General features: G+C 45.9%; 1 protein-coding gene across 1 annotated transcript in view; it reads right to left on the reverse strand.

Moving 5' to 3' along the window:
- Positions 1 to 14,848, reverse strand: part of LOC143300049 (uncharacterized) — a 35,308-nt gene that overhangs the window by 3,301 nt on the left and 17,159 nt on the right. Inside the window, exon 2 of the mRNA XM_076613603.1 lies at positions 7,148 to 7,361. Within this exon, the coding sequence (XP_076469718.1) occupies positions 7,148 to 7,348 (201 nt within the window). The 5' untranslated portion in view covers positions 7,349 to 7,361. The remainder of the gene's footprint in view (positions 1 to 7,147; positions 7,362 to 14,848) is intronic.

The raw sequence follows: 14,848 nt of genomic DNA on the forward strand, positions 1-14,848 counted from the left end.
ACGCGAACATTCAAAATTCTATCAGAAACCTGGGTGTGTGTATTTTGATTCAGCTCTGTCCATGCATAACCATGTCAGTTACTTATGTAAAACCATTCGACCGTACCTAACTGTCGTTGAAAACCACTCGGCTTGTCTGTTCCTTGATCCTAAGTCACATTGACTGCTGTAATTCACTACTTGCTGGTTTACCTTCTGATCTGTTGTCACGCCTTCAGAGGATTTTGAACAATGCTGCAACAATCATTTTTCAGACAGTCAGAAAAAAAGGATCACATTTCCCCACTCATACGTTAACTTCTCGGGTTACCTATCCAATACAGAGTCCTGACCAAATTGTCATACTGGCTCGAAGGATCTCTCCCATCATACTTGTCTTCTGTCCGTTGCACTTACACCCCTTCCCGCTCTCTCATGTGTTCTGTTGAGAAGCTCCTTCGAGACCCCCAAACCTCTTCAAAGACATTTGGCCAAAGGGCCTTTCAGTATCAAACACCTTCTGTCAGGAATTCTCTTCCTCTGGATCTCCGTCACTTACCAACGCTGCCCTCTTTCAAAATAAATTTTGAAAACCGACCAGTTGAAACAGGCCTTTGGGTGTGATGAAGCGTACCGTAATTGTTTGCAGTCTTCCTTCTCCCACCCTCCCCACTTTACCCTCTACAAAGAATTATAATCTTACATGTGTGTGTGTGTGTGTGTGTGTGTGTGTGTGTGTTGTTTGTGTGCGTGTGTGTGTGTGTACATATATGTATAGAAGAAATATTAAATCTAGGCCCAGATGTCTTTGTAGTTTCATAATGGAATGGCAAACACAACAAGAAACAGTCTTGGTTAGTTCTTTAACCTATAAAACTGTTTTTGTTTGGGGTGGGTGGTGGTTAAAAAGCTCTCATTAGCCCGTGTTGGTCCTAAGTAGCCTACCTTCAAAAGGAACTGAGGCTGATTTGCACAGCAAACGACAGCTGTTTCGCCCTTGGGAGTGCTCATTGGGCTTGCTACCCGCTCTTGTCTGCGAATCAGAGAGAAACCACAACTCAAGCAAGGTGAAATTACCAGCCAGTATATATATATATATATATATATATATATATATATATATATATATTCTCTCTCTCTCTCTCTCTCTCTCTCTCTCTGTGTGTGTGTGTGTGTGTGTGTGTGTGCGTGTGCATTCGAGTATATGAGAATAACTCTGCTCTCCAGGTCGGCTAAGTTAGCTGAATAGTTAAGTGCAGTTCATAAGCGTTTAACGAACGGTAAACAACTCGACTGTTTTTTTCTCCTGTATTTTCCCCTTTTTATTTGTTTGTTAAATTTCAGTTTATATATTTAATCATTTATTCATTCATTCATATATGTATTCATTATTTTACTTATCTAAGTATGCTTGTTTATCTTGGTATACTTATTCATTATTGACAACATGTAAATTGATGAGTTATGACGCATATAAAAACAAATATGATCATGCTAAAGAGATTGGAGACTTTCATCTACAAGCCCAACTAATAATGACACGAAGAATAATCTGAATGGCAGCACGTGGACACCATAAATTGTTTTCATCCTTGACGATTTGGAGAGAGTGGGTGATGGGGGTGGAAAGGGGAAGGGCGGTAGAAATTTAGACACAATGCGTCACTGTCTATGACGCCAAATGGTCAATGACGTAAAACAAACCTCGTATGCACTGTCATAGCCAACATGGCTTGACGTGATATTTTTTGTTTTCCTGTGTGTTTGTGTGCTGTTGTGTTCCTTTGCTGTGTGTGTTGTGGTAATACCGACAGAATGCCTTTCTTTTCAAAAGTGAGTATCGGATTTTTGTCACTTCATTTTTGTGGAATAGGATGAGAACGAATTCTAAATTCTACATCTACTTTCCACATTCTGCGTCAACTTTATTTACAGATGTGGCAGTGTGAGCCAAAAACAAAACAAAATAAAATAAAATAAATAATAAAATGAAATGAAATAAAATAAGTCAATAAATATCAAAATAGAAAAGAGATTAAATTGCGAATCAAAAAAATAATAAGAATAAAATAAGTGTTTAATATATAAATAAATAAAGCCTTCATTTATTTTCTAAGGGAAATAACCCCTGGACTTTATTAACCCTATAGCAAAACTAAAGTTTATACCTTGTTAACTTTGGGTACACTTGACAGTCTGTGACAGAGGGAGACACCCATACACAAAAAAATCACATTGTGACGCAAGAAAAGTGAGATTGATAAGTTTGGATATTCAGTTACGTTCTGTAGAATCACTGGTCTTGTATTAAAAGGTTGCACTGTTTTATCATGGGGTCATTGAGTTGTTTCCATGCACCAATGCACTGAGTCATTCGTGAGTGTTGGTGGAACCTGGTGAGATTGTTAGCGTTCAAATCTTTAGGCCCCGGCGGGGAACTGGGCCATGAAGAACACCAACTGATTTAATATTTTCCGTTTCTTTCTTTCGCCCGTCATAATTCATGTAGTGTTAGCTTAGAGCATTCTGTATGTTCATCAGTCCATCCAGAACCAAAGGGTAGGACCGCCTGATTGCATGGAAGTTATGCATGATTCTGTCAAATTCAAAACCTCACATTAGAAACAAATTATAACATCGAAAGTGCGTGTTCCGCAATTTTGAAACGTTGTTCAGATATAACGAACTAAACACAGCTTTTGCAAGCTGGCTAGACAAGTGATATGCAACCAACAGACACACATCGGAGACATCATGAGATCAGAGTTTGATATGCTACCATTGTCAGTTTTCTGTTTGTTTGAATAACAGAGAAAATTGAATGTCATTTGACATGTACTTGAGAGAACATCTTTTGACACATTTTACAGAAAAACAAAAGAAAACTTAGCAATGATGACTCAGAAGAAAGCTTTAAAGGAGAAACGGCGCACGACCCAGCGGAAACAGAGCAGACACTTCCATCACCCGATGCCAGCACACCAGATTCCGGTGTTTATACAGGTACACCCATGGCCATGCCACCCAACGACCCTGAGCCTCAGAGGTCGCGTCAGGGGTCGCTTCAGGGGTCGCGTCAGGGGTCGCTTCAAGGGTCGCGTCAGGGGTCGCTTCAAGGGTCGCGTCAGGGGTCGCTTTCAGGAAACGCACAGTCTCCGGTGCATGAGGCGTACCCTCTACCAAGCAGGATGGTACGAGAGCAGTCGAGTCAGACGTCACTGTACGAATCACGGCTACACAGTCCTTCTACATCAGACCCCATGATGGCCAAACCACAGCAGGCTGGATCAAACATGGCGGAAGACGGCACACAGACGAGCAGAAATTCACTAGATTACGTCCCCCCTCCCATCCAGCAGCGGAAGCCATCCAGACCTGTTTCAGACAAGGTCTCAGAAGCCACGCAAGTTAATGTCAGAAAGCATCCACCAAAGGAAGCTGCCGACCCGGGCACACCAGTGGACAGCCGGCGGGGAAGTCTGTCTTCCAAGACCAGTCTGCCTGCAGAGCTGACGGCCATCAACCCCCTGCAGCACAGACGACCCAGTGTGAGCAGACGAACCAGCTCTTCAGTGGATCCCGGCGAGACGTGCATAACTAAAGTCATCTACACATCTGTGGACACCCAGACAGAGGACGCACCCCCACCCCCCGCACAACCTGCCCAGGCTCTGACGCCCTCGAACTACCCGCCGCTGCAGTCCCTGCCCGTGCTGACCGGGGGCCCCATACTGATCATGGCCACACCGCCAGCCCCGGGGCCTTTCACCGACCAGCCCCCCGTGCAGGTGTACCAGCCGCTGAACCCGCTGCCTCAGCGCTACCCGTCCTCACCGCCGGGGGTTAATGGAGGGTGCTGTCTGCATCGGGTGCAGGATGCTCCTTGTTGTCAGGAACGTGAGTACGCCTTGATGCATTACAACATACAGTCTAACAGCACCAATAAGAACAACATAATCAACATGCATGATAATCACTCCTGTCTCGATATGACCATCACAACAGCAGAGGAGGCAACTGCTGTCCCGACTATCGGGGCTGGAATTTGATTATGGTGGAGAGTGTCTTGCTCAAGGTACACCACACTCTCTCAGCCAAGACGGCTTCAGGGCGGTAAGCATTGGAATGATTCCCACAGGCCGCTAGCCTCCAAGGCTGCAGCACTAAGAGACAGTGCAATCTTGGCTCCTAGTTTGAGGGTTATAGTCCTTCACAAAAGTCTAGGCTGCAAATGAATTCCCACCGCAGTGGAGAGATCACTGGTCACACAGCTCTCACTTTGCTGTTGGGTCAACTGAAGGCAGCACGAACAACAGGAACGCACACACACAGACAGTTATCTTGTGTCCCTCCAGTCGTAATATATCTCGTGTCATACTGTTGAGTACAGGATAGCGCTAAACAGCATTGGTTTAATCAGTGAAGTTAAAATCAGGTGTCCTTGTGTAGGAGTGAAAGTCGCCTACTTTTGTTTCGGTATTGATGGTGGTGTTTTTGCTCGCTCGCTTACTTTCCTTTATTGCTAGTCAATGGTCTGGTAGTTATAAAAACACAAGACTCGCAAGAACCGTTACCACCTTCCTCCGGTTCCTCTCCACCTCCCGCCCCCCATGTCCCCCATCTCACGTTGTCCTGCTTGTGGTGTGTGGCAGCAGAGGACTGGCAGCAGGGAGGGACACGGTTTGTCAGGAAGAGGGAGGCCAGCGTGTGGCTGTCAGACGAGAGGGACGGCTCTCCCCCCTCCGTCCACGACCAGCAGAGGGCCGCGGAGCACCTGGACTGCCTGATGGCCACGAACCCGGGGAGCCTTGCACTCAGTCCGCAGGTAGGCCCCAGTGTGTCAGTGTGTGTGTGTGTGTGTTTGGGGGGTGGGGGGGGGGAGATGACGAGCATGTATGTATGTATACACACTTGTAAGGGTACACACTGACCTCAGTTTTCAGTCATGAGCCTACACTCAAGCACGCACGCACACACACACACTTACGCACGCGGCACACACACACACACACACACACACACACACACACACACACTGACACTGTCTCTACTCCAGTGCATACATACATACACCGCATACAAGCGCGCGCACACACACTGACTCAGGTGAGCGCAAACTGCATACACATAGTCTGATCAGCACATATACAGGATAGTAAAACTGAAACTGACGCCGTCTGTTACAAAATATAGCGAAGACATGAATTTGTTCAAATGTTGCGCCTATTTCTAGCGACGGCAATTCCAGAATGTCAGAGCTCAAAAGCATTTTTACCTATTTTTCCAGAGCTCTCTTTAATGTGATTTTGATAAGTTCAAGATGTCACCAGTTATTGCAGTACTCAGGCTTTGATGCACAGTCCCATCACGACATTTGTCATAGTTGTTTGATGGAGTTATTTTTCCTGCAGATATCCCTCTTCACACAGGCACAGACACACACGAGTTTATTCCTTGACAACCCAAACCCCTCACTCTTTTACTTCAAATGGAAGGATGTAAAATTGAAGACTACTTGTAATACACACCACCACTCACAAACACACACGCGCGCGCGCGTCCGCGCGATTTTCACACTAACATACACGATACATACAGGGTGTACGTTTTGAACCAAACTGCGATAATACACGGAACTGTTCGCACAACCAGTAACAGGACTCACAGCTATATTATTTTCGATCATTCCGATGTGACCGAGACTTCAAAGGGAAAGAAGATTTACATGTAAGTGTCATTTCGCGCAAGCGTTTGTTATCTCCCCTAATGTGGACAACTCATGACATCATTTGGTTCTGTACGAGTTGCCTTCTCTTCGTCCACTTTCACCCGAAAACCCAACACACAGACACACGAAAGCAAGCGGCAGACTGGGCTGGCAAAAAAATCATTTTCCAGAAATGCATGTGTGTGCATGCGTGCGCGTGTGTGTCAGTGTGTGCCAGTGTGTGTGCCACGGTGTGTGTGTGTGTGTGTGTGTGTGTGTGTGTGCGGTGAACTCCGTCAGATAGAAGCATGAGTAAGGAAAACTTTACCGTATTGTTGTTATTAACATCATAATAATAATGATGTTGAGGATGATGACTGTCATCATCAATGTCATAATCATTGTTATCTGTTTATGTTACTATTTCTTCTACTACAACTATTTGTGCTACCGTGTCTAATTACAATCACGTATCACCACTTCCATAATTCTCGTTCCACCACTGGTACTACTGTTCACCTGGGGTTGCCCTTCAGACACTGGCCCCAAAACAGACAAGAGTGGCTGCCGTGGAAGGTTCTTCCGGTCGCTGTCGGCCAACACTCAGTGATGCCAGAGAACAAAAAAATATTACTCAGTGCTATCACTGTCGTCTCTCTGTCGCCAGCCCGAACAGGAGATGGGGCGGAGATACTCCGCACCTGCACGTTTCCCGCCATCCCGCAGTGCTGATAGATCCCTGGGCACAAGGAAACAATCTGGCCTTTCTCCAGTCTCCAAGCGATCCCCACCACCCCGTCCCGTCTTCAGGACCTCTCCCCCCTCACGGAGGACCCCGCAGCGAAGTCCCCCACTGTACCCTGCCGGCTGCTCCCGCGGACCCGCAGCTGCCGGGTACTATGATGAGCCGTGCCATTGCGGCTGGGATGAAGGGGATATGGAGATGGAGGAGCGCGACGTGGTGGTGGACGGGCATTCAGGGCGTGAGGCCGTCAGGACAGGTTGGTTGTGTGTGTGTGTGTGTGGGGGGGGGGTGAAGGCAGGAAGGGATGGAGGGTGCAGGCGAGTGGTGAGGAGTGGAGGCCGGGGGTAGTTGATGGTGTCGGATGTGTGTGGGGGTAGGGGGGGTGTTAAAAGAGAGAGAGAGAGTGTGTGTGTGTGAGAGAGAGAGATCGAGAGAGAGATTGTGTGTTTGTTCAATTCTATGTGCCAGCATATCCTATTCTTTCGCTTTAATGTTTGTTTGTAGTAATCACACACACACACACACACACACACACACACACACACACACACACATACATACATACATACATACATACACACACACACACACACACACACACACACACACACACACGCCTCACACCCCCTTTCCCAACTCCATTAATCAACCACCAGCACCCTCACGCCACTTCAACAGTGTCAACATCCCCCTGAACACCCCCTCCCTTCACTCACTTTGTCCCAGAGGAAGAGAACTGCCCGTCGCCGGGCGGAACCCGCGTGGTACGGAGGCGACAGGCCAGCATCTGGCTGAGAGACCGAGAGGACGGCAGCCCGCGCTGTCTGGACCACCTGGACCAACAGCTCGACAGGCTGCTCTCTGCAGGCATCCAGCGATCCAGCACGCCCCAGGTAACGTGACTCACTGACTGACATCAGACCTGGCCTCCTGAAAACCAAGATGATTGCTGCCTGATTGGATGGGAAAGAAGGGGTGGGTGGGGGGGTAGGAGGCGGGGCAGTGGGAGGGTCAGGTGGGAGGGAAGGTGAGAGTCAAAAACGGGCGGTTCACAAGTAAGAGTTTAGTGAAAGAAGATTAGACAAACAGAGGGGGGAAGGATGGAGAGAGAGAAGGGGAGGGGGGGTGAGATGGGAGGGGAGAGAGAGTAGGAAGGGTTTTGAGACAGGCGAAGAAAGAGAGGGAGGGAAGGATAGAGAGAGTGAGAGAGAAGGAGATGAGGGAGTAATGGAAAGTGAAGGAAAGGGGACAGAAAGAGAATGAGGTGGGGGACGGGGGGGGAGAGGAGGATGGAGGACAGAGGCGAAGAAAGAGGCTTGAGAAAAACGGACGATATAGGGAGGGAAGGGGATGATGGAGAGTTTCTTTGTTTTATATGACACCAGAAGGCTACCATCATAAAAAGCAAACAAAGCGTGACTAAACTCCGTTTTGTTTTTCACGCCGTCAACAGTCGCCTAAGGCAGGCATTACACCCATGATGTACCTTAATCCACAGGGTGACAGAGCGATAGAGAGCAAGGCAGGCAAGCAACGAAAACAGCGCAGCAGAACCGTGTCCAAAGCCACCAAGACCAGGTCCTACATAGACACCAAGACGTCCAAGTCCTACACTGAAGTCACACATCAGCACATCAGCACCCAGACTCGGACGGGTGACGATGGACGGAGCACGGCAGTGGCTGGATCATACTGTTCCAGTGATGAGGAACTCGAAGGTAAGGGATGGTTTTTTGTGCTGTAGACACCCAGCTAGTGACTGCAAAAAATAGGGGCGATGGAATTCGAATCCAAAGTTGTTATGGTATTATCGTTAAGAAAATATTGTTATTATTCTACCACAATGGTATCATTAACGGTTTCGATAACACTGGCGTGGATTTAATGTAGGTAAGAAATACCAACCCGGATTTAAGTTAAGCTGATAAATTCATTGCGATCGTGTAGAATGGTCCTGGAGAAATTCTACTTCTTCATTTGTTGATCCCTTCCCGGCTGGTTTGTCTTCTTGCTACGGGTGAAAAGAGGAGGGGGGGAGGGGTTACAGGATTGTAGGATCTCTGAAGGAATTAAAAGTTAAGGGTGTTTATTTTTTTGGTCTTTTGGAAGGACACATACATTACGGAGAGGTTCGAAGCGTCTTTTGTTTTTCCCTGCCCTTTGTAAGCTTTCCTATGGGGATCCGACTCTTCACATTAGACAGAGTGGCAATAACTTAGAAAGGAAATGTTCATTTATAACACTGATGCATTTGGTGCTTAGCCTATTCTATCCATCCCAATCGTTTCCGTTCATAACGCTGACGTCTTCTACATGTAGGTCATGACATTCTCACAATGGCGTGAAAAATGTCTCGCTCGAAAAACATTTTAAGTTTTACTGTATTTTTCAGTCACTTCTGTTCTATCCCTGCTTTGACTTTTCCATCACGCTCTGCTTTCTTCTCTAGAGGAAATGAGACAGGCTTTGAAGAAAATCCTGTCTTTGAAGAAGCAGCACAAGGACAGCCGCTTCTGGAAGCCGAAAAAACTGGGACAAAACCAAAAGACTGCTCTGACGGAAGGTTGTGGAGTTAAGACGCCAACCCAAAGTGAGACGAGAGGCTCAGGTCCAGCGGTCAGCTCAGTGACACGGGAGTGTGGTTCAGCAGCATTCACCCTGGGGCTGGTGAACGGCTCGTTTTGCCCCTTGGCCACCTCCACCCCTAAAAGGCAGGAGGAGGGAGGGCAAGAGGAGCGTTTCACTGGGGAGCACAACGTCCCCGAGAGAGACCACGCCCAGTCGCCTGAACTGCTCAGTGGAATCTCATTTCTCCAGCAGTAAGCGCTATGGGTAGTTTCTGTCTGTCTCTTAGCTCTTTGTCAGTCTTTGCATATTTCCAATTGTCTGTCTGTTTCTATAGATAGTTTCTGTCTGTCTCTGTCTCTTTGTCTGCTTTTGTGCATTTCGAATTGGCCCAAACTACTGTCTGTAACCAGGGCAGTGTGTGTGGGTGTTTGCATTTTCTAGTGAATCTGCTTCAAAAGAACAGAGCCACGCTGTTTTGAATAATATCCATGTACACCTCTCGCTGCTTGGACATTCGGAAGCGACAAAAGCGCTCAGGCAGTTATAGGGCATCACACCTAAAGGACACAAACATGGGCACAAAGGAAGTGGAGGTGTGCACAAAGAATTACGTGCGAGTGGTGAGAGTGCAGCAGTGGGAAAATGGTGTCAGTTGCGACAGGAAAATCAAAACAGACACGGAGAGATTAGCGGAGTTGTGATGCAAAGCAGTCACTGTGATTTTTGGCATGCAGACAGTCTAAGTTATGACACAGAACCATCATACAAAGCACCATCATATAACATATAAGTCTTTTTTCCCCCAGAAAACGTACCATTCTGTACAATCACATAGGGGATGAAAAAGATGTTAAATACAGAGCAATAGTTCGGACGAGTCTTGAATTAGAAAAAAAATGTTTGTAAAAAAAGGAAACTAGATCTCCCCACCTGGATGCAGAAAAATTAAAAGTAAAGAATGTTCACTATCAAGTCCATACATATACATAATGATTATAATGAAAGAGAAGAAGTCACACACACACACACACACACACACACACACACACACACACAAGTACACATTTTTATATTTCTGTTTCTTATTATAATAGGTGTATTGTTATAGGCGCGTAGAGCCGCAAAGTAAGCACTATACAGATGTACATTATTATCATTTTTATCAGTATGAACAAAACCTAGGAAGAAGGGTAATACGAGTTACCGGGAGAACTGTAATACCTCAGTACTAAAGAGACTAGTGGACTGGAGCGATGACAACTTTTACACAGGTCCATGGCAGAACTGCTGCAGTGCAAGGCAAGTCTTCAGGACAACATGGACCAACTCATGCAGTCCAAGAGCTTCTTGAAAGAGAATCTGAACCAACTCAGGGGCGGACTGTGTTATGAGAGGTATGGATGGCACCGATTCCTATTCTGGCATGCTCATGTATTAAAGAAACAGCGTCTCTCTCCCCCCCCCCCCCACCTCTCTCTCTCTCTTGTACATACCACCCTTTACCAACTCCAGCCCTCTTACTCTCTACCTATCCCCCTTTTTTCATTCTCACATTTGTGCACTCGCGTACACGCGAAATATATGCATAAACATACGCTCCCGAAAAAGGTCAAATTACAGAAGATTTTAAAATATTTGATTTTGCGGGAAAATCAAGTGAAAAATGATAAAATAAAATAATATGACGGTGTGGAGAGCGAAGTTGTTAGACACTGAGTATCAGTGAATATCATTTTTACAATACCAAACGCAAATATCAAATCTGTTTCTAACGGAAGAGAAACAGGCTGCCTACCTGTGTAGAGCCGACTGACGGCTGCTGTTGAGCGCTCATCAGTCGTGTCCTGTGTCATTCAATCAAATTTCAGGCACACACACATGCACACTCAAACAGACATGTAACATTTTACGTGTATGACCGTTTTGTTTACTTACCCAGCCATACTCCGTTTTCGGGGGTTTGCATGCTGGGTATGTTCTTGTTTCCGTCACCCACCGAACGCTGACATGGATTACGGGATCTTTAACGTGCGTAATTGATCTTCTGCATGCGAATACACACGAAGGGGGTTCAGACACTAGCTTATCTGCACAAATGTTGACCCTGGAGATCGGAAAAATCCCGCCCTTTGCCCACCATGCGCCGTTACCTAGATTCGAACTCGGGACCCTCAGATCGAAAGTCCAACGCTTTAAGCACTCGGCTATTGCGCACGTCATTTGAAGTCACTATCAATCAGTGACAACATACTTTAGATTGTAGTCATGGCAGCCTACACATACGTGCAGTCTTTTCTGTGCAGATTCACCTCAGGCGACAACGATAGACAACAGTTCTGTGAAAGACTAGGCAGCACAGGCCAGGACGCTACAGGACAAGTCACCCAGGAGCAGCACGGCCTGCAGAGAAACAGATCCACCTCACCCGTGGACGGTGCTGTCTATTCCGGGCCCCGTGGGAAAAGCCACGGCAGCCAGACGGGTCGTGAATCCAACACAAACAGGGTAGCAGGGTACAAGGTAGGGGGTCAAGGATCTCCTTCACTGCCTGCCAGTCCAAAGGAAAACAGGACGCTGCTGGAACGTGACGTGGGAAGCAGTGATGTTCTGTTTTTCCAGGAGAGCCGAAATTACAGCAGCAAAAGGGTGGACTGTGGAAGTGACGATTTCACCGGCAGAACAGCAGAGTCTCGTCAACTGACCCCGGCTGCTTCAGCACCAATACTTCAGATCTGTTATGATCTTGATGATGATGATGATCACGATGCGGATAACGATGGCATGCTCAGTGCAGAAAGGCCGTATTCTCCTTCGCCTATCGAGGACACGTCATTTGAAAGGTGATTTTTGTGGGTTGATTTTGCTTTCATATTTGTTTTGCTGGGTTTTTTTTCATTCATGCCATTTCAGTGGTGTTACTTTGGCGCGGATCATTTTCTGCTCCACAACACATTGCCACACCCAGACTTGTGGTGGTGCAGTTCAGACGTGAACAGTTTACAGGAAGCGAACATTGACGAATCGCCAAAGAGCAGTCCTCCAGAAGAGAGTCTGCAATGCTGCCGAGTCACTTTAGAGGCGTTAAGCTGCGCGTTCTCTGATTCCCCATTTGCAGGACGCCAGCTGCTACTAAGTCCCATTCTGATCACAATAATAATTGCCTAGCTGCGGACCCAGAATGAATGAGTATCCCTCTGAGATCTTGAAACAGTCGCAATACGTTGAAAGCAAAGCTCTGAATCTGAGTGGGCTTTTTTCGGACGTTTAGTCTTCTTCTTGGCGTTCACAGCTACATCATCAGTCCAGCTATAGCGATGGATGAGGACGTTTTTGGTAAGATGAGTACAGTTACAGTAATGACAAAGCCAAGGAATTCTATGTTAGTATGAGGTTATATGACGTTGATGTTTCGTTGTATAGTATATCTCGGAGTGTACCAGGACCGATAGAACCTGGTATCCGATCGATACCTGAGAAACCGTCAGTGTTCGCCAGGACATTTGGAACAACTTGAGCGGATGGGAACATAATCGTGCGGTTCCCAGTCTTTCTTCTTAACCTTTGGCACACTGGGCTCTGGGAGGAGGCGGTCAGTATGGAGACTGAAGTCACCACGTCCCGCTCACCACGCTGTTATACAATCCAAAGGGACATGGTGGCTTTCTTTCTCCTTCTTTCTATCATAGTTGTGATATTTTCTGCTATATAATATATATAGAAGAACATAGTTTGTCTATTTCTTTTTTTAATTGAATTATCTGTTATCAGGTCAGATGTTTGTAACTAATAATATAATACATTTTAGCATATAGTATTATTAGTTGTAGTTTTCACATCTTTTCAAAACTGTGGTAAGAAGTCAATCTAGCATAAGAAAAAAGAGTTAATGGCACTTGTTCGCAAACACACATTTCAATTTGTAAAATCAAAACGCAGCCAGATGACTTTTTCGCTTTTCTTCATCTCCACAAAGTTTGTGTTACAGACAAGCTTATATGCTGAAACTTAGAATTCTTTACCTCTGAGAGATTCCAAACCATTTTTCCCTTCCTCAACAGGCTTGCTGATGAAGCTTCAGCTCTGCAAGAAAGGATTCAAGAGCAGGTATGTAGAAGGCAACAGCCAAAATTGTTTAGTGAAGTCATGAGTTGGTCAATAAAAAATCAATTTAGCTACCATGCATGGAAATTACATGTTTAAAACAATGCATCTGGTACACTCTACACATTCGATAGTATGGGGGAGGGGGGGACTCCAAATATATACATCGTTTTCCCCCCAATACAGTCATAATTAACTATTTCAACACGTGGAATTGACCTTTTCAAGACCATATAATCATCTTTTTTCACTTTTTTTTCAACGCCCACTGCCCAAAAGATATTCCTGGAGCACGAGCGGCTGTGCCAGGATGTTGAGCAGCAGAGACAGGCTGAAGCAGTGGTTAGCCAGGGCTTTGAGCAGTGCTCCCTGTGCCAGCTGCCACATGGGATCTGTGTGTGTGGACAGGGCTCAGAGAACAACAACAGTGACTGTCAGCCCGACAGCACACAGGTAGACCCTCAACGTTTTTGTTCTGTTTTGTTTGGGAAAACGTGTTTTGTTGCCACAGTATGCAGATTCTCCCTGTGTGTGTGTGTGTGTGTGTGTGTGTGTGCGAACGTGTGTTCTGGATTACAAGCTTCTTAAAAAAAATTCGAGAAACAAATGATTGAAGCTACAGCTCCTTTGACGAATTTCATTGGTTCAACATTGATTCTTTTTTCGAATACATTTCTCATGTTAGCATTGTGTACTTGCACATAATATGACGAGTGTTACTTGTGATTGTTAAACATAAACAGTACACAGTTACAGAAACTACAGGTGGCCCACATTCACATGGCATATAAACACTCATAGACGAATCAAATGTACAGAAATGGCATGCCGTATTAGTATTATTAGTATTGTTATTACTGTAAACGAGTCTTTTGCGTAGTTTAGCCATCCCAAAAGTACAAAAACGGTACGTACAGTTTGTTATCCAAAGGGCATATCTTATAAAGGTATAGCACATATGTTTTCTGACTGCAGATGGATCATTCATCTAGACAACCAGTGGCATCAGGCACCTTGTCCATTCAATCTGGAACTGTCAGAGAACACCGTCCTGAAAAACGGGAGACGGCAGGGGGGAGGCCATTCAGGAACCCTTGCTCTCACCCCCATTTGCATTTTTACAGGAACTCTTCAAACAGCTATGACAGGTCCCAGGACTACCGCGCTGACCTGGGTGGCCAATATGCACCTAATATACAATGGAGGAGCAGCTTGGGTCAGGAGTTTTACGACAGAGAAAAGGAAACCCCCGAAGAAAGACCTGTACAAGTCCAACACATGCAATGCGCGGAACGATCAGAGGCTGGTTGTTATTTTGGTCCTGAGAAATGTCCATCAGTTCGTTTTCAGAAAAGAAAAGGAAAAATGAAGACCTGTCCGGAATATACAAGACAACCACCTACATCAAAGGATGACAGAGTTGTTTCAGGCAATCCGAAATTTGTAAGTGAAGAAACGATCTGCACTGAAACGAATAGTCTGAACGGAGATGATGGTGCATCTCACAGCTGTAGACATGTACGCAGACAAGAAGTTAATGACTCCGTCATATCTCAGCAATACTACGATGAAGAAGTCGTAAAATCTCCTCAGTCACAGGATGTAAGATCTACCAAAAGAACAAAAACAGTGACTTCAGAGTTGCAGAGCAGCTCGTCAGACAGCAAAGAATACCCAGTGTTTCCTGGCAATGACTATCACTCGCCAGGGAGGAATTCCCCTGCACGGCAACGGAGAAGAGCTAAGCT

The sequence above is a fragment of the Babylonia areolata genome, chromosome 25 (assembly GCF_041734735.1).
Source record: "Babylonia areolata isolate BAREFJ2019XMU chromosome 25, ASM4173473v1, whole genome shotgun sequence".
Classification (NCBI taxonomy): Eukaryota; Metazoa; Mollusca; class Gastropoda; order Neogastropoda; family Buccinidae; genus Babylonia; species Babylonia areolata.